The 18,899-nt window shown below is 55.3% G+C and overlaps 1 protein-coding gene across 3 annotated transcripts in view; it reads left to right on the top strand.

The window, feature by feature from the left end:
- PGBD5 (piggyBac transposable element derived 5) overlaps positions 1-18,899 on the top strand; it is a 105,820-nt gene that overhangs the window by 62,300 nt on the left and 24,621 nt on the right. For all 3 annotated transcript variants that reach the window (XM_027046874.2, XM_027046875.2, XM_053207088.1), the window contains exon 2: positions 11,066-11,493. In XM_027046874.2, coding sequence (XP_026902675.1) covers positions 11,066-11,493 — 428 coding nt within the window. The remainder of the gene's footprint in view (positions 1-11,065; positions 11,494-18,899) is intronic.

Genomic DNA, 18,899 nt, shown 5'->3' with positions numbered 1-18,899 from the left:
ATAAAATACGTAAATGTTCTTTTATGTTCACTGAGAAATAAATAACATACCCGGCCCAGCTACACTTGTGGAACGGGGCTCTGGATGTGTGACCCTGAAAAAGGAAAGGCTCCAGGAAGAAAAAGGATAGGAGCCTGAAGGCCAGAACCACCCCCAACTCAGTAACCATAACATTGACCTCCTCTGGTTCCTTGCTTCCTCTTGGGGAGGTGAGGCTGCAGGTGGCTGGTGGGACGGGGCCAGCCTCTCCCCACAGTCCACTGGATGCGGAGGTCGGCACCTCCCTCCACCGGCTTGACTCGGTGAGTCACAGCATGAATGTGGGCCCTCTCTCAGGCTTCCCGGCCAGCTTGGCCAGGATGCGCTTCTTTCTTGCCTGGTCCCTGGTCCCTGGTCCCTTGCCTTCTCTCTCCCGGGGCCTGGAGGGCTGTGCAGGGCATTAGAGGGATGCAGTTAGGGTGCGGAGATAAAACCCCTCCGGCCTGCCTTCCTTCTTCTTGGCCCAGCTGTGCCGAGACAAGCGCCTGGTCCCATCCTCCACGCACAGGGTGCCATGGGTGTCCCTGAGTACTAGAAAGGAGGATGAGGACTCCACCGGAAGCCTTTGCTCTCCCTCCTCCCTCCACACCCCAGCGATCCTGCAGTCCTGCACTCGGGTGCCCCCAGGGGACACAGGCACGCAGAGCAAATACAGACGCCTGGTGGAGGGAGACAAGGAGCATGGCCTGGGGTCCACACACCCGTGCTGGGCTGTGAAAGGAGGCAGTGGGTGGCACCAGCGATGCCAAGCCAGGAGGGGAGGTGCCCGAGAGTCAGCTGCCGGCGGCGGGGAGGGTGACCACCCCCTGTGTCCTAATAGGTTTTTCTAGGGAGGGAGTCCAGCCCAGTCCCACGCAGTGGCCTCTGATGTTCCCCATTGCACTAACCACCGTCATGTCAACACAGACCCTTGTCACTGCTGCTTCTCAAGCAGGGCTCCTGAGCCCCAGAGCAGAGGTCCAGGCCCCGCCTCCTGATGCCACCGACTGGGTTCAGGATGCAGCGTGGCCTGTACCTTCTCTTTTGGGTTGGAAAGGGCCAGACCCTTTCTGGGGCCTCCCAGAGCCTTCTGGCCTCTTCACCGACTCTCTCATTCCCTCTGGCCCGTGGCGAAGCCATCGCAGAGGTCATGATGGGCCTGTGCTGGTTGCTTTTTGTCCCCTTCCTTGGGCTCCCAGTATTTTTTTAAAATACTAAGACTGGTTTGCAAACATGGCACATTTTATGTGCCCGGCCCAGTCTGTGCATCTCCGTAACTCTGTGTTTAATCTCTCTTGTAGATAGGCACAAAGGGCTAAACCCAGCGTCTTGAGGAACGTAAGGTGTGGACGAGGAGGTCCCGCCCGAATCCCTACTCCCTCTTCAGGCACACGCATGCGCGCACGCACGGGGTGGTCCTGCCCATACCTCGGGCTGTCTGCAAGGGGTCCCTGGCCCTACATCCAGCGCACGCATTGTGGATCCGACCCTTTGTCTTGTCTACTCTCCCGCAGCATGTTCTAGTGAGCACCTCGGTGCCCTTGACCTTCTCTGTGAGCTGCAGGATGCTGCTGTTGACCTTGAGACCTGGAGGGTCATTAGCCTTTGAACACATTCCCTTTTCCCTGGCTCACTCAGCACACCTCAGTGGGCCAGACACTGTTCTAGGCGCCTAAGACCCAACAGGGAACCCAACAGACAAAACTCCCATCCGTGTGGACCTTCCACAAACCCCCTCTGGACCTCTCCCAAGGGATTCGCCATCAGTGATAAAATCCCTATGACTTCCTCCAAAATTATCCAGGATTTCCTGTTTGCGCTCCGGCAGCTGGACCCATTGGCGGTGCGTCTGCTCTGCTGGGCCCTGTTGTCCCCATCGCTGCTCGTTTTGGAAGCGGGGGGGGGGGGGGGGGCGTGCGTGGTGCCTCAGCTCAGAGTTCCTTCTAAGAATTTATTTCAGCCAAAGAAAGAAACTCCCAAGTCCATATATATTTAAATAGCCTCCTTTTCAGCTCCTGTCCTGTCTCGCCACAGCCTCTGTCCTCCTTCCTGGGCCTCTGTCCTCCTTCCTGGGCCGGCCCTCTGCCTCCCCTCACCTTCCCCAGGTCAGAACTGCATCACGCGCCTGGGAAATTGGAAGCAACCACAACGCCAGGAAGACTCAGCCATCTGGGGAGTCCACGCCCGCATGTGTGGGTTGCGCCTGGCAGGGGGAAGAGACTGTCGGCTCCTTCATTCACCAGCCGGGGTGACCTGGGGCAAGACTTGCTTCCGCGGCTGCAAAGCTGGCGTCCCAGCGCCTCTTGGGTTGACCCCCGTGAGAATCCAGTGTGGTCAGCTAACTGCTTGTTGTGGTGCTTTATGCACAGAAGACCCTCCGTGAGGCACACCAGAGTTTTCTATATGCCATCAGGTGCATGGCTTGGAATACACTTCTTGAAGCCGAGGGGGACTGTCCACGCTTTTCATCATTCGCACTCTCCCGGAGTGCCCGGGGCGCGGTCCCTTTCTCTTGCCTGCCTCGGAGGAACATGCACCGTGATGCTACGTGGGACTGGCCAGGGCGGGCAGCAAGCTGGGGACACCCGTGGGCTCAGCGGGCGCCCAGTGCGCGGGAAGAGGAAGGTCTGGAGAAGGAGCCTGAGGAAGAAACAGCACCCAGGCACATGGAAACTGGCCATGAACCTGGTTTGGTTCGGCAGGAAGAACCAAGGTGGGTGTCCTTGGCACAGCGGGAAGCAGGGGAAGCAAGAAAAAGCTGTGAGGTCACGGAGGAAATGAGCAAATTCTCTGGGTGGCCCGTCCCCGCTGGCCACTGCGCGTGACACGGGGCCTTTGAGGTGGGGCCGGCCCCAGACGGTGGCCCCGTAGCTCCTCAGCTCCCCGTCCCCTCCCCATCGTGTACTTCCCAAGCGGGAGACAAAAATCCTGCCACCCTTTCTGTCTCCAAGCAGAGGCTTTAAAAATACAGCCTCCTGTATTTTTGTGAAAAATAGACACGGCGTCTAAATGAACTATCAACTGTGGTAGCTAAGGCTGCTCTTCTGTAATAGCCATCTGGTAAGTCAGCTCCGGGAAGTGGGACAGGAGCCGGGGGTAGGGGACTGGCGGATGCTGTCGGGCATGTGATCAGATCCCATCACTGGGCATCTCAGCCTCTTGCTGGGCGTCCTCCCTCTCCGTCCGCACCCTGACTGTGAACCTCCTGGTACCGTTCTCTTCGTCTTCGCTCTACCAACACGGAGACGGTGGGTCGCCGAGGACTATAGACCGAACGTTTGTGTGGCCCCCGGAACTCCCACCCCGTCCCCAACACGAGGGTACGAGGAGGTGGGCCTGTGGGAGGCGCCTAGGTCATGAGGGTGGGGTCTCATGGTGGGATTAGTGTGCCTTAGGAAAGAGACCCCAGAGATCTCCCTGGACCTTCCCCTGCACGGAAACACAGCGAGAAGACGGCCCCTTGTGAACCAGGGAGTGGCCTTCTCCAGACACCACGTCTGTCAACACCGTGATCTTGGCCTTCACCTCCAGAACCGTGGGAAGTAAACTGCTGTCCTTCAAGCCGCCCATCCCACGTGCTCTAAGATGAAGTGATGAAGCACCTTGCCCAAGGTCACGCGCCTCGTGCGTCACGGAGCTGGAGCCCAGTCCCAGGTCGTCGACTCTGCTGGCCGGCAACTATTTCCGAACTGTGATAGGTGACTTTTACATAATTGCTTACATTCCTCGGAATACTTCCGTCGTTGGCTCTGCCGTTTCATCGGTCTTGGAAGGGGGAGGAGGAGAGGTACCCGTGAGGAACTGAAACCCAAAGAAACTGGAGTTTCACAGAGGCTCGGTTAGACAGGGAGAGAGCCGGGAACAGAACCAGCTCCCTCCCGCCCCCAACCCCAGCTGCGGCCAACCCCGCCTCTCATCCTTAACTGCCACCTACCTCTCCCCGCTATGCTTTAGCTCAGCACGAAAGAAAAGTGAAATCTGTGCTTTGGGTGGGGAAGTGTCCTAGTGGAGAAGCCTGGCCCGGGGGCACAGGGGATGCGCGTGGTCCTGGGCGTGGGGTCTGAGCCTGGACCAGCCGTTCTCACAGGCCGCACGGACTCTTAGCCGTGGGAGGACTCACGGACTCCTGGATGCCATGGAGTAGCCCCGTCACCTGGCCTTTAGGCTACTGCCACTAAGGGAGTCACATTCGCAATGAAGCTTTGCGACTGGCAGCGTTCGTTCCTTCCTTCGACACCTGAGCTGTTGGTCGGGGTCACGGCCCCTCCCGTGTTGTCACCTTGCTGCTTACATCAAAACCGGATGCAGCGGGAGCAGTAGAAGTTCCCTGTTCTGCCCGTCCCAGCGCGTGTGACCTGATCTCCGTTCGCTAACAAAGCCCAGAGAACAGTCTGTGTGCGTGACCTGAAATGTAAACGACCAGAGCTCCAGAGAGAGAGGACCCTGGGCGGGGGGGGGGTGGGGGGGGTCCGCAGGCCCAGGCGAGAGCGGATCCGTTCGGTTCCAGCTGCTCCCCGTTAGCTCAGTGCACGTGGAGATGGTCAGGGTCCCTCCCCACCCCCCCCCCCGCCCCCCACTGCAGGTGGCAGGCCCTTGAGCTGGCCGTCACACATAGATGGAGACTATTCACCTTACACAGTCGTGTAAGACTTCCTTATAGGTGTATGGGTGCCTCGTTCTTGAAGTTGGGCTATCTTGAAAATCCTTTATATGTCAGGCGTGGGTGCGTGCCCCCCCCCTTCTCTGCAAAGCAGTTCTTTGTCATGTGACATCTGGTCAGGGGTGTAGCTTTAACGTCGCCAACACATTAGCCCTCTTCTACGAGAACTACTCCTGTGAACGGCGTCACCTCAGGCGTCCCATTCCAGAATTGTCTCTGTGTTGCCGGTGTCTTCTCCCGCCACTGGGCTGGATTAACATGAGGGAGACCACGCATGGGCACACGCGTGCATGTGCACACACACACACACACACACACACACACACGGCTTGCCCTTCCGTGCTCCTGACAAGGAAGCCTTGCAAGCGATAAATTGCGTGACTGATGCCGTACTTGGGTTTCCCGGCCAGGTTTCTGCATGTTTTCTAAAGGCCCTGGAGAGCGGCGAGGAGTCTCACGTGTCCTCCGGTGGGAAGGCACCATTTCGAGGACTTAACGCTCATCTGAGCCTGTGTTGGTATGTCGTGGGTAAGCGTTGCAGGTCGGTCACACCTAAACCGAAAGGGGAGCTGGACGCGGCTCCCAGCTGCCCGGTGAGACAGGTGTGCGTTACCCCATCGGGCCACACGGATGAGGGGCCGAGCCCCCCGGGAGGTCAGGAACACGGCCTGGACTCCTACCCAAGGCTCCCGCCCCTGTGTGGACATTCCTTGATCTGGCTGCGAATCGAATTTGTTCCCGGTCACGTAGCCATGAGCCACGAGGTTAAACAAGGAAGGAAGCCTTGGAGGTCTCGAGTGGCCGTGTGGCTGGATTCTGCAGCCGAGTCCTGGGCCTCGGCAGCTTGGCAGACAGACAGCTCGTCAGACAGACAGCTTGTCCTACACGTCAGCCACAGGTGGAGGGAGGAAGGAGAGAAACGGAGAAGACAGGAGGATTAGTTCAGCCCAAGAAAAAGGCCCAGCTGCAGCCGGTGCTGAGCACAATAGCTTGGCTATTTCCTACGTTACCTTTTTACAGAATGTAATATCTTGATTTTTTTTTTCACATCTCAGCTGAGAGGAATATTTTTGTGATTGCACAGGATGTTCTTTTATATTTTTATATCTGCTTGATTTTGCCTGGGGAGAATCATTTTGTTATTTTATTATTTATTTTATTAAACATTTTAATGTTTATTTATTTTTGAGAGAGAGAGAGAGAGAGAGATAGAGTGTGAGCAGGGCAGAGGCAGAGAGAGAGAGAGAGAGAGAGAGAGAGGGAGACACAGAATCGGAAGCAGGCTCCAGCCTCCGAGCCGTCAGCCCAGAGCCCGACTCGGGGCTGGAACTCAACCAACCGCGAGATCGTGACCTGAGCCGAAGTCGGCCGCTCAACCGACAGAGCCACCCAGGCGCCCCTCATTTCGTTATTTTAAGCCCTTAATTCAGAATACGAAGGGATCCTTATCTGTGTCACAAAGCTGCAGACGATTGCTGCCCCACGATGCCAGTTGATGCAAAATGGCCTTCACATCTCAAAATGACTGCTTTTGTCCCTGGAAGGTTGGACTTGAGAAAACCACACTTTCCTTCCAGACGGCGTGAAGGAGGGGATCAGGGCCACATGTGGCTGTGGCCGTGAAGTGGGCACTGTGAAAGCGGGCGGCGGTCGCTCCTGCGGGACCCTCACACCAAACGGGGCTCGTGGTGGACCGGCCAGGACGGGCCGCGGCCTGTGGCTTTCATTCCCTCCGTGGTGGTTCTTACCCCCACTGGCCGGGGAAGGAAACCAAGATGCAGAGAGGTTACGTGGCCTGGCCACGGTCACGTAACCAGCAGCTGCAGACCCCGGCCACGTAGGCTTCCGCCTCCACACAGATGTTTCTGGCTGTCCTTACCTTTTTTATCAGACATCGACATGGGCTGCTGTCCACGAAACCGGATCCCTTGCATGGGGCTCAGCAAAGAGGCCCTTCCTCCTGCGTGGGCCGTGGAATCGGCCCTCCCCACTCACCCACTCTATCCACCTTGTCAGCAGGGGCGTCCGGCATACCGTGGGCCGGGCTTAGAGCGCCGCGACCGCCGGCCTTTACCTCGGGCCGTCACACTGCAGCCGGGTCAGAGGGCGGGACCACAGAGGCGGACCAGAACGGGTGTGTAAGTCCCTAACCGAACAACCGTGGCCTCTGATAAATGCAGGAAGGAAGTGCAGTCTGGATGGGGATGGACAGGACCGGCTCTCTGTGGTTGGGGGCTTCATCAAGGAAGGCTTGCTTCCTGTGGACGGGTCTGCATGGGTGCAGGCCCTGGGGTGGAAGGAGCGTGCCAGAGCCTGGGCCTGACCCCAGCCCTGCCTGCACCCCTTGTGCTCAGCTGCCCTTGGAGAGCGGCCTGGGATGGGGGTGGGTAGCTGTGACCCGCCCCTTCAGGGCCCCGAGCGCTTGGTCAGGAATGTGGGTTCGCTTTAACACGGTGGCAAGTCCCGGGAGTGTTTGAATTCAGCAGGGGACTGTAGCGACCTGGTTTATATTCTTTCAACGATTTTTCCTGTTGCTGTGAATCCTTTGGGCGGAGACCGTTTTTGCCTTCTAGGCCAGGGGTGGTGGCTGCCTGGGTCAGAGCAATGGGTGGCTGATCACACACTCCAGCAGCAGGACGCGCGGGTGGGCGGGATGCGCCGGCAGCAGAGGAACCCGTGGTGGTTTTGGTGTCGGGGGGGGGGGGGGGCTGGCGGGGAGGAGCAAAACGGGAGAGGACAGTGAGGCATCTGGAGTTTCAGCCTGGACACGTGTGTTGTAAGATGCTCTGGTTCAAGTGGAAATGACAAATTGATGAGGCCCCGGGGTTCAGGCCGCCTCCGGTACCCAGCTCGCCCGCAGTCTGCTCCCCCTGCCCAGCACACCTGTATGGAAACTGAGCACAGCGCTGTGCGTAGAGGTGAGGGAGCCAGGAGGGGAAGCTGTGCGGCCACCCCTCAGGTCCCCCCGGTGCTCACTGGCTTTAGGAACAGCCCCAGGCCCTCCCCACACACCACCTGTAGTGATTCCCCCTAAAGCGGGAGCACGATCCGCGGTGCTCACAGCCCTTCTCACCTCGCTGCGGGGAGTCCGGGCCCTGCCCCCCAGTGCCTGCAGCCAGCCTTCTCTCTTGCACAGTGCGCTAACCTCAGGGCCTTTGCGGGAGATGTTCTCAGTGCCTGAGATCTTCTGTAACCTCCCGGCCGCCACCCCTTTGCAGCCGCCAGTCTCGAGAGCCGTCTCACGTGGCTCGTCCATCCCCCCCGCCCCCACTCCCAGGATCTGGACTCGGGGTCCCTCTTGTGAGCACCGGCCTCCCCCGAGCCTGACATCACTGGTCACTGTCTGCTGCCTGCTCCTGTCCCTACACCAAGAACTTCCTGGGGAGAGAGCACTGGGTCTTACTCCTCTCTTCCTAGGATCAATACGACACCCGTGAGTGTTCTCAGAATAAGTGGTTTCTGCTAACTGCCCTTGCATTACAGTCCACCCCCTGAACAGGACATCTGCTTTTGTAGATGTCGCTCCTGGAAAGAGGGGGTCGGTTTCTACCTTGGGGTAGTGGTTCGGGGTGGGGGGGAATCTCTTCAGGGAATCTGAGCATCACTGGACCATTCTTAATGCTGCCCTGGGCCCATGGGCCTGCTGTGGCATCCTGGGATTGAGGGAGCAGGTGATCCCCGGGGGGCTGAAGGAACCAGGTGGTCGATGGTTGAAGCAAGCCCTGAAGAGTGACTTGGTGACATGGTGGGGCGGGGAGGGGGGGGAGAGCACCGGCCTCCCCCGGCCGGGAGATGACTGTATGAGTCTATAGCCTGGTCATGCGTCATCAACACACAGAGCCCTGTCTCCCTTCGGCAGACCCGAAGGTAAACGCGGGCACTGCAGGTCCTTCCTACCACCCTGCCCCCACCCCCACCCCCACTTCCATGTCGCCTTTGCGGTTTTTTTCCCTTCAGAATTCCTTCTGGCTGTGCATTGTAACCCTACATAGCCCACCATGAAATGTGTGCGTGCCGGAGGTAGAGGGAGCTCAGGGGGGGTTTGAGGACCATGCACCTGGCTTAAGCTGTGTGTATGCACTGTGTGCAGGACAGCCACATCCCTTCTTGTCCACTTGCGAGAGCAGAAGTGGCGCGTTAATAATTACAGCAGCAGCAGGTGCTCTCAGACTGGTGCTGGGCCAGGTGGGAAGACGGTCACCCCAACGATAAGGCGCTTACAAGTGAGTGACCTTGGGCTGGATCCCTATACTTCTGAGCTTCTGTTTCCTTCCCTGCAAAAGGGGACGAGGCTTCACGAGGATGTTGTAAGGATCACGTGGGGTAATAGCCGGAAAAGCTCCTGTGAATGAATCAAATGTAAGAGAGTCTTGTCTTGGCTGGGGGTGCTGCCCACCCCCAGAGCCATATTATTAAATAGCCCTATTATAAGTTTGGCGATATGGGTTGAATCTACTGAATAGCATCTTCTCCCTCCCTCCTTCCCTCCATCCCTTCCCAGGGACTGGCCTGTGCCAACACTTTCCAATACGAAGAATCAGAACAGCTGAGACAGGCAGTGGAGGATGCTTGTAAATCCAAACTAAACAGATAAGAGGGAGCCAGCTACTTCCCCGTTTCTTCATTAAACAGTTGGCCAGGGCAGAGTTTGCTGGGAGGATTCATTGCGAAATAGCCCGGGAGGCGAAATTGCTTTAAAGATAACTTTTGGAAGAGAAAATTTCATTCTGCTCACTCAGCATGATGTAGCAATTAAAATGCTGGTTTTTCTCCTCTTTGAGAGCTACCCCTGAATAATTTATGGCTTCACCCACCGGAGGGTGCAAGGCTTCACTGAAATAAGATGATTTCCACTAAAGAGTGGGTGTGGGGCTGTAGGCCGCAGGCCGCTCTTACTCACCGGGGCCCCGCTGTCTCCTGGCCTCGCTGTCCCTGCAGCCAGGGCCACCTGCTCCGAGAGCAGTTAGGTGCCAGTGGCACCAGGACCGCCTGGTGCCCTTCCAGTAACTGGTTGGTGACAGTGAGTATGGTGGTGACTTCACTCTCTGGGCTTCAGGTTTTTTTTCTCCAACATGAGAGCAATTGAGCATTACAAAGCCCAGAGCCCAGGGCAGTGGATTTCTGCTGATAACATCTCAGTAAAGGTCTCTAGGTTTTCACAACAGCCTTGCGAAGCAGGTGTTCCGCTTTCCTCGTGGGAAAGAGGGAATTTATCTAAGACTGTGCATTTAGCTAGATGTAAATTCAGGGTTTCACCTCCCCACTTTATCCGATCTGAAACCTAGGCGGTTGGGTGTACATTGTCCTATTTTGCTGCGAAAAAAACGTGTTTTTCAGAGATTGCCTAAATCAGTAGTAGAGAAAGGTTTAGGGGGGTGGTTAAAATTCTGAAGAGCGTGCCCAGCTTTGATTAGAAATTGCAAAGCTGGTCTCCTCAGGGGGCACTTGGCTGGCTCCGTCGGTCGGTAGACTCGGGGTCTCCGGTCGTGAGTTCAAGCCCCAAAGTTGGGTGTAGAGATTACTTAAAAAAAATTTTTTTTTAAATAAAAAAAGCTTGTCTCTTACAAACCTCTACATCCTGTTAGCCTGACTTAAGACACTGGGATTGGAAGCCGTATCTCTTACGGGTGGATGTGTGTGTATGTAGTTCAGAACGCTGTCCCTGCATTAGTCAAAACTGTGAGATTTTTTTTTTAATTTTCTCTTTTTAATGTTTATTTATTTTTGAGAGAGACAGAGACAGAATGCGAGTGGGTTGGGGCAGAGAGGGAAGGAGGCACAGAATCCGGAGCAGGCTCCAGGCTATGAGCTGTCAGCACAGAGCCTGACGCCAGGCTCGAACTCAGGAGCTGTGAGATCATGACCTGAGCGGAAGTTGGACGCTCAACCGACTGAGCCACCCAGGCGCCCCAAAACTGTGAGCTCTTTATTACATTGGTGAAATTATCTGAACAAGCCCCTTCAGATGTATTCACCGATGAATTCCAAATTGCCACGTGGAGAGCACCAGGAAATAAACATTGCAGCCTCTCCTGGGTGGAAATTTTCAGGCCCCGAGGGGTGAAAGCATTCTTACTTACAGAAGTCAATTTACAAGAAAGCGAAAGGCAGAAAGCCACGGCGGAGCTCCTGTGTTAAGTTCAGTGTGCCCTTGCGTGGGTCTTTTCCCACGGCTCGCGCGTCCCTTTCTCTGAATTTGCTGGACAGGCAAGAACGCGGGGCCAGGGGTGCACGGTGGAGGGAGGACCTGCAGGTGCGGGGCCCGGGCGGCAGGGGGCGCGCGTGCCGCTGTCCAGGGAAGGGGACCGAAGTTCATGGGGGGCGGGGGCAGGGTGCACCCTGCGGTGGTGGTTCCGGCAATGAACCCCCGGCCTGCCTTCGTTTTAGGTCCAACCCGAAAGATGCCCCCCAGCGCCAGTGCCATGGACTTCTTCCAGCTCTTTGTCCCCGACAACGTGCTCAAGAACATGGTGGTGCAGACGAACATGTACGCCAAGAAGTTCCAGGAGCGCTTCGGCAGCGACGGCGCCTGGGCCGAGGTGACGCTGACGGAGATGAAGGCGTTCCTGGGCTACATGATCTCCACCAGCATCTCCCACTGCGAGTCGGTCCTCAGCATCTGGAGCGGCGGCTTCTACAGCAACAGGAGCCTCGCCCTGGTCATGAGCCAGGCCCGCTTCGAGAAGATCCTCAAGTACTTCCACGTGGTGGCCTTCCGCTCCAGCCAGACCACGCACGGCCTCTACAAGGTCCAGCCCTTCCTCGACTCCCTGCAGAACGGCTTCGACTCTGCCTTCAGGCCTTCCCAAACCCAGGTGAGCTCGGCCGTGGGGGTGCCCCGGGACCGCCCCCCGCCCCCCGTCCTGCCTTCCACCCTCCTCGGAGTGCAGAGCAGCGATGGACTCACGGCCCCAAGCCGCAGAGACCTCAGAGAGCGGGGTTCTGCCGCTGCCTGCCCCCCTTCCTGTACCCCCCTCCCCGTAATGGCGTTTTCTTTCCAAATTACGTGTTTTCCAGGCTCGGACGTTTCTTATATATATATTTTTAAGTTTATTTCTTTTGAGAGAAAGAAAGCACGAGTTGGAGAGGGGGCAGAGAGAGGGAGAGAGAGAATCCCAAGCAGGCTCCACACTGTCAGCACAGGGCCCAGCGCAGGGCTTGAACCCGCAAACCGCGAGATCCCGGCCTGAGCGGAAGTCGGATATTTAACAACTGAGCCACCTGGGCGCCCCAATATTCTCAGATTAAGAAGAACCTCTGATGGGTCACTTTCCCGTGTTCTCTGAGTAGGGATGTACTCCTGGGTTGGTGGTGGAAAGGGCCGAAGCCTCGTAGGTGGCAGAGGGAAGGAGGCCAGGAGGCCGGATCTCAGTCGCCCTGCAGGTAACCCGGAGTCACTCAGGTGGGGGGCGGGGGGTCCACCTGGCACACTGTCACCAGCGGGGCCTCTGGACCAGGGTTCCATAGAGCCCCAGGTCTGTTAGGGCCCCCTGACACCACCCCAACTTCCCTAACTGGTTCTAGAAGGCTCTGTGTGCCCTGAGCTCCTGAGCGGCTGCCCTCTGGTGTTGACCTGTGGCCAGTACACTTGGCTGTGGTGAGATAGGCGTTCTGGAATCGTCCTCCAAACTGCTCTGCTGGCCTCGCAAACTGAGGAGGCAGCTCATTCCCGAGCTGCCTCTATCCAAAACTTTAGGACGTGTTCGGCCCACGTGAGCCCAGTTCCTTTTGGCCTGTGCAGTGTGGAAACCAAAGTTGACGTCATTTTTATTTATGCGTTTGAGTAGCCATCCATCTACCCACTCTTCCTCGTGCGTTTCCTCCAAGGGCCTTCTTCATAAACCTCAAATTCTTTTCGATGTTCTCTCTTTCCCTGTCTCTGTATCTTGCCTTTTTCTCTGTGCGGCTGAAAATCACAGGGTTTTTGTGGGGGAAGATCTCACTCTATTTCAGGTCTGTGGGAGCCTTAAAACAATTTCTGGAAGCGTTCCCCCTGCTGTGCTGTGAATGTGCTGGGCTCGTTATGATTTCCAGGTGTTTGTGATGCTCTTTCTGACGCCGAGAAAGCTCTTCCCTCTTCTCTCTGCCTTAGCAGACTTACCGAGTCTCCTGGGCCCAGTGCAGGGCCTACCCCCCCACCCCACTATTTATAGGGCAGCCTAGTGCCAGTCTTTCTTGTCCCCAGTTGTGTCTCTGACCTTCTAAACAGGAGGTGGGGTCCTTTGGGGACGCTGGCCCTGCCCTCAACATGCCCTACAGGACCAAATTCAGGGCCGGGCACATTCGTTTTTGCTGCGCTAAATATTTGCTTGGTTGAAAATGAACCAAACTGGGGCCCTTCCGGCTGGATGCAAGGGGTAAAATACAGTATTCTGACCATCCTTGGGGCCAGACATTCGAAGAGCCCCTGGAGGAAGCTTTGGGCTGAGTATCTCTCAAGAACCAAACAGCCGGCTGCTTGGATGATTGCTATTTAACAGCTGCAAGATAAGGTTGCTGAAGACCCTTCTAGTCCCGGGACCAGGCCAGCCTTAGCCAGGGTTATATTCATGTGTGTTGTGTGCTGCTGTGAACCGGCCTCGTGCTGTCTGCCTTCTGAAACCGCGGGATCGGATACCCTGAGACCTGTGCCCAGGGCGGTCACCATGTGCGCATGTGTCTCTGGAGCCCGGGGTGCCTTGGGGCACACTGTGGCGCCCGCTAGCCAATTCTGAGATTATAGGCCTGTCCCTTCCCAGCCAATTCTGAGATTATAGGCCCGTCCCTTCCCAGCCCAGGCATGGGTGCCCTGAGGGGGCCTGGCACCTTCCCGAGCCAGCAGTGGCTCGACGGCAACCTGCGCGGGCAGCTCGGCCTTCCTCCCTTGCGTGGTTCAGGTGCGCAGCCAGGAGACCAGGACCACTGAGAGCCCGGGGACAACGTTCGCTTTATTCTTGCCCCCATGTCTGTTCTTTGTTTCCGGGTTGGCGAGGCCGAGAGAAAGAAGAGAGTCCCGAGATAAGTCTTCCTTTGGGGAAGGGCTCCTTGATCATGTTGGAGGGTTTTTTCCCCTCTCTCCTTTTTTTCCTTTTTTTTTTTTTTTTAACATATCCCTTGTATTTGATTTTCGTGTTTACCTTTGTGTTTGTGAGGTTGTGTCTTCTTTTTGCTACGATCTTGGTATCTAGTGCCTTTTGTGTTGGTCAGGATCCCAGCAGGAAACGAGTCCTGTGTTCTAGAAGGGCAGTTGAGGACGACCGGATGCGGGGGACTGTGGATGGCGTGTGGTCAGGGTGCAGGGACGTGACAGGACTGGTAACAGCAGCCCAGAGGTGAGGGCACGGACAGGCAGGGGGCCTCCTCCTTCCCTCGCTCAGGCCTCCAGGTTGGCCAAACAAACCCAACGCCGGGAACCGAGGCCTGGATGGTGTGTGGTTTATAAGAGGGGTGGAAAGGCGTAGGAGGGGTGGAAAGTGGGTCTTGGGGGCAAACAGAACACCCAGTACACTCCGCCCAAAGGACAGGAACCCGAGGCAGAGGGAACGTCCCAGGGCCCTCGGATCCGTTTTCCCATTGGCTGATAATCAGATGGCATTTTCCTCTCCTTCTGCCTTCTCCTGACTGTGGGCACCGTTGAGCCAGCTCTGCATCCGTAGGCACGAGAGGGTCAGGCGAGGGGGATGAAATCATGAACTGCAGCGTGTGATTGATTTTGAACATGATTAGGTCTTCCTGTTAGCTGGGGGCTCCTACAAGTCCTTGTACCCCCTTCCTTTGCAGAGAAGCAGCTGGACCCTGCGTGCCCTGGAAAGTGCTGGCCTTGCTGTGTGGGGCGGGACCTTCCATCCCACGGGCCTGCCGGGGTGAGGGGCGTCTTCCTCTGACCTCCAGCATCCGCCACAGTATGCTTGGCTCCCACACTGCTTCTCTTCTCAGCAATGCATCTGCCTCCCGGAGAGGCTTCCTGTCCTCCCTGACTGAAGAATCTAGAATTTCTTTCTTTTTTAAAAACTTTTATTTAAGTTCCCCTTAGTTAACATCTAGCGTAATAATGGTTTCAGGAGTAGAATTTAGCGATTCATCCCTTACATATAGCACCCAGTGCACATCCCAGCAAGTGCCCTCCCTAATGCCCATCCCCCATTTGCCCCCCCCCCGCCCCCTGCCAGCCTGCCAGCAGCCCTCAGTTTGTTCTCTGTATCTCATGGTTTGTCTCCCTCTCGGTTTTTATCTTATTTTTCCTTCCATTTCCTATGTCCATCTGTTTGTTTCTTAAATTCCACATATGAGCAAAATCATACAGTTATTTGTCTTTCTCTGACTGACTTATTTCACTTAGCACAATACACTCTGCTTCCATCCACGTCGCTGCAAATGGCAGGCTCTCATTCTTTTTGATCGCCGAGTAATACTCCACTGTATATATTTACCACATTCTTCATTCATCCGTCGATGGACATCTGGGCTCTTTCCATACTTTGGCTATTGTCGATAGCGCCGCTGTAAACATTGGGGTGAGTGCATGCGCCCCTTTGAATCAGCAGTCTTGTACCCTTTGCATAAATACCTGGTCGTGCAATCGCTGGGTCATAGGGTAGCTCTATTTTTAGTTTTTGGAGGGACCTCCACGCTGTTTTCCAGAGTGGCCGCCCCAGCTTGCATCGCCACCGACAGTGCAAAAGGGATCCTCTTTCTCTGCATCCTCGCCAACATCTGTGGTGGCCTGAGTTGTTCGTGCTAGCCTTTCTGACAGGTGTCAGGTGGTATCTCACTGAGGTTCGGATTTGCATTTCCCTGGTGATGAGTGATGCTGAGCATCTTTCCATGTGTCTGTTAGCCATCTGGATGTCCGAAGATGCTAGAAACTGTAAAGGTGTCCTGGTTTTCCAGCTTTTCTGCTCCGTGAAAAGTCCCTGCTTGGGCTCTGGAACGTTCATTTGGATAGAAGGTGATGGCACAGTGAGTTTGGCCATCCGGCACCCCAGAGCCTCAGGGCCCCTCTGAAGGGTCTACACTCTGCCTGCTGAGGGCGGTCAGAACAGTTCCCCAGCACGTGTGGGTGGTTCTGCTCCTGGCTGCCAGGCGTCCCTTCCACATCCTGCTCCCTCACACATGCTCTACCCCCGACACGCACCCTCTGCCCCGCCATCTCTGGAGCCTTTCCCTTCCAGCAAATTGCGACCCTCCAGGATGAGTCGAAGCTTTCGCAGAGCCTTCAGAAAGCTGACGGCTCTCAGTGTACCAGTAACCCACGCAGGCACAAGTCGCACGCACGTCTGTCCGCACGCGTGCGTATACCCGAGTGCCAAACAGAGAGATGCTTCATGTCCTCAAAAGTGGGGACAGGTTCCGTAGGAGGATATTGTCAGGGAGGGATTATACAAGTAAATAAATGGATGCTTTGCCTTTCCTCTCCCCTAACCGACTGCCACGCCCCCAAATGAGCTTGTCATGCACAGAAGGGGACTCGGGACGTACATTTGGGGAGCGGAGAGATGCTGGCCGGTGGGCAGCCCGGCTCAGAGAGAAGTGGTTTTCCGGCATGGGTAGTTTTCACGCAGAGGTTGCTTCGGTGAGGCATGCGATGAAATACCAACGCGCCCCTGAGTTTAGGTAAACGCACACGGACTAGAGGTACGCTGGCTTTCTGAAGATGAGGGAGAGAGGGCAGTTTTCTGTACTGTGGCTTCGGAGGGGGTGAGTAGGACATGCTTCTCCAGTAGGCCTGATGGAGCAGGGAATACCCAGGCAGCGAAAGGACTCCTTTCTGCCCTTTTCCCCATTCCCCCTCTGCTCAAATGGAGCACCACAGTGGTGGGGGGGGGGGGGTGTCCATTTTGCTACAGTGGCTCCAAATGGGGTTTTGAATATTTTATGAGCCCACAGAGTCAGCAAGGCGTGAGGGCCTGTGGCCGGCAGCCTCTTCAGCCCTCCTGTTCATAAGCGTAAGACGGGCAGGGCCAGGCGTCACGTCCACATGTGTCCAACAACAGAAAAACTGAAGGGGCCACACTGAACCCTTCCAGTCTGTTGCTGTTTTAAATGGAATTCCAGGTAGCACTGATGGGAGGTGGAGAGGATAGCGTCCAAATCGCAGTTGCTAAGTATCGTCCTCCAGTCTGCCCTTGTCAGACCGTGGTCTGACGTCACCTGGGAACTTGTCGGCAACGCAGAAACTCCGGCCCTGCCCCAAACCCACTAAATCAGAATTCACCCGTCGGTAGGATCCCGGGTAACTAGTTTGTTCACTAAAGGTCCCAAAGCACTGGTGGAGAACAAGTTGGTACACTTTTTCTGCCAATGGCCAGACAGTCGGTACGTTAGACTGTGCGAGCCATACGGTCCCCGATGCATCTTGTCGGTTTGGCGTTGGAGTCCAGGAGCAGCCGTTGACAATATGTGAGTGAGTGACCATGGCGGGTCCCAATAAAACTTTAGTTACAACAGGTGGTGGGCCAGACTCCAGCGTAGTTTACTGGCCCCTCATCTAGGGCACTGGGGAGGGTTCTTGGAATCCGGTCGCTTCCCACAGTCTTCATTTCGATGAAATTCAGCCACACCCCCCAATTCACAGTTGAGCTTGACCTTGGACTTGGGGGAGACATGTAGCAGATTCCTAAATTGAGCTAAAAGTCTCCTCCCAAAAGCTTTAGCTTTGAAAGACGCAAAACTTTGAGCACTCCTTGGAGCCCGTTTTTGTTATCCCATTTCTTTCTACCTTAGAGTCTTGTCATTGAACACATCATAATAAGCATGTCATAAAGAAATAGAAATAGATGAAATAAGTGTGAACATCGCCTCGGGAATCCCGCGTCTGGAAGGACGTGACGATGTGGAGGAGAGCCAGAGGCTGGGTGTCGGCCCCAAGGCCACAGGCATCAGATTCACGTCAGGGGCGGATTTTAAAGAGAGATTGTTCGGCCCGGGATACGAGGAGGTTGTGGGCCAACCTGAGCACGGTCTGGAATACCTGCAGAAATAGTGTGTGTTTTCCTTTGTTTCTCACAGGGACAGAAGGCAGATCAATAGGCTCAGATAGAATGTAGGTAAATTTTGAGTCCGTGAGGGAAAGAACTTTTTAGCGGTTGGGGCTGCCCAGCAGCGGGGAGGTGTTTCCTGAAGACGGGTGGGCATGTCTAGCTGGAGGTCAGGGCCCCTGCTGGAGATCCCTCCCCCAAGTGAGAGTTTGCCCTGGGGACCTCCGGCCACTAATAATAATAATAATAATAATAATAATAATAATATTATTATTACTGTTATTGTAATAAGATGATTATAAATGTATTTAAAATATATAGAGAGATTAAATGTGTATCTTATAAATATATAAAATAAAAATTAAGTTACTTTTTATTTTTTTTATTTTTATTTAAAAAAAAAGTTTTTTGGGGGGCACCTAGGTGGCTCAGTGGGTTAAAGTGTCCCACTTCAGCCCAGGTCTTGATCTGCCAGTTCGTGGGTTTGAGCCCCGCATCGGGCTCTGTGCTGACAGCTCGGAGCCCGGAGCCTGCTTCGGATTCCCTGTCTCCCTCTCTCTCTGCCCCTCCCCCCACTCACGCTCTGTCTCTCTCTCTCTCTGTCTCTCTCTCTCTCAAAAATAAGATTAAAGGGGTGCCTGGGTGGCGTAGTCGGTTAAGCGTCTGACTTCAGCCAGGTCACGATCTCGCGGTCCGTGAGTTCGAGCCCCGCGTCAGGCTCTGGGCTGATGGCTTGGAACCTGGAGCCTGTTTCCGATTCTGTGTCTCCCTCTCTCTGTGCCCCTCCCCCGTTCATGCTCTGTCTCTCTCTGTCCCAAAAATAAATAAAAAACGTTGAAAAAAAAAATTAAAAAAAAAATAATAAGATTAAAAAAATTTTTTTTAAGCTTTTTTTTTTTTTTTTTTAATGTTTATGTGTTTTTGAGAGAGAGAGAGGGAGACACAGAATCCGAAGCAGGCTCCAGGCTCCGAGCTGTCAGCACAGAACCCGGTGCGGGGCTCGAACTCACGGCCTGTGAGATCATGACCTGAGCTGAACGCAGACACTTAACCGACTGAGCCACCCAGGCGCCCCTTCAGTTACTTTTTCAAATTTCCATTTACTAAATACCTACTATATGTCAGGGCCTGTGGTAAGTGCCTTGCCTACGGCTTCTTACTTAGTTCTCCCCAAATCGCTGGCGTAAATATTGAAACTGCTACCCTTTTATAGATGAGGAGACCCAGGATCAGAAAGGAAATGTGACTTAGCCAGGGTCACGCAG

The sequence above is a fragment of the Acinonyx jubatus genome, chromosome D2 (assembly GCF_027475565.1).
Source record: "Acinonyx jubatus isolate Ajub_Pintada_27869175 chromosome D2, VMU_Ajub_asm_v1.0, whole genome shotgun sequence".
In the NCBI taxonomy this organism is placed as follows: Eukaryota; Metazoa; Chordata; class Mammalia; order Carnivora; family Felidae; genus Acinonyx; species Acinonyx jubatus.
This window is presented reverse-complemented; position numbering and strand designations above follow the sequence as displayed.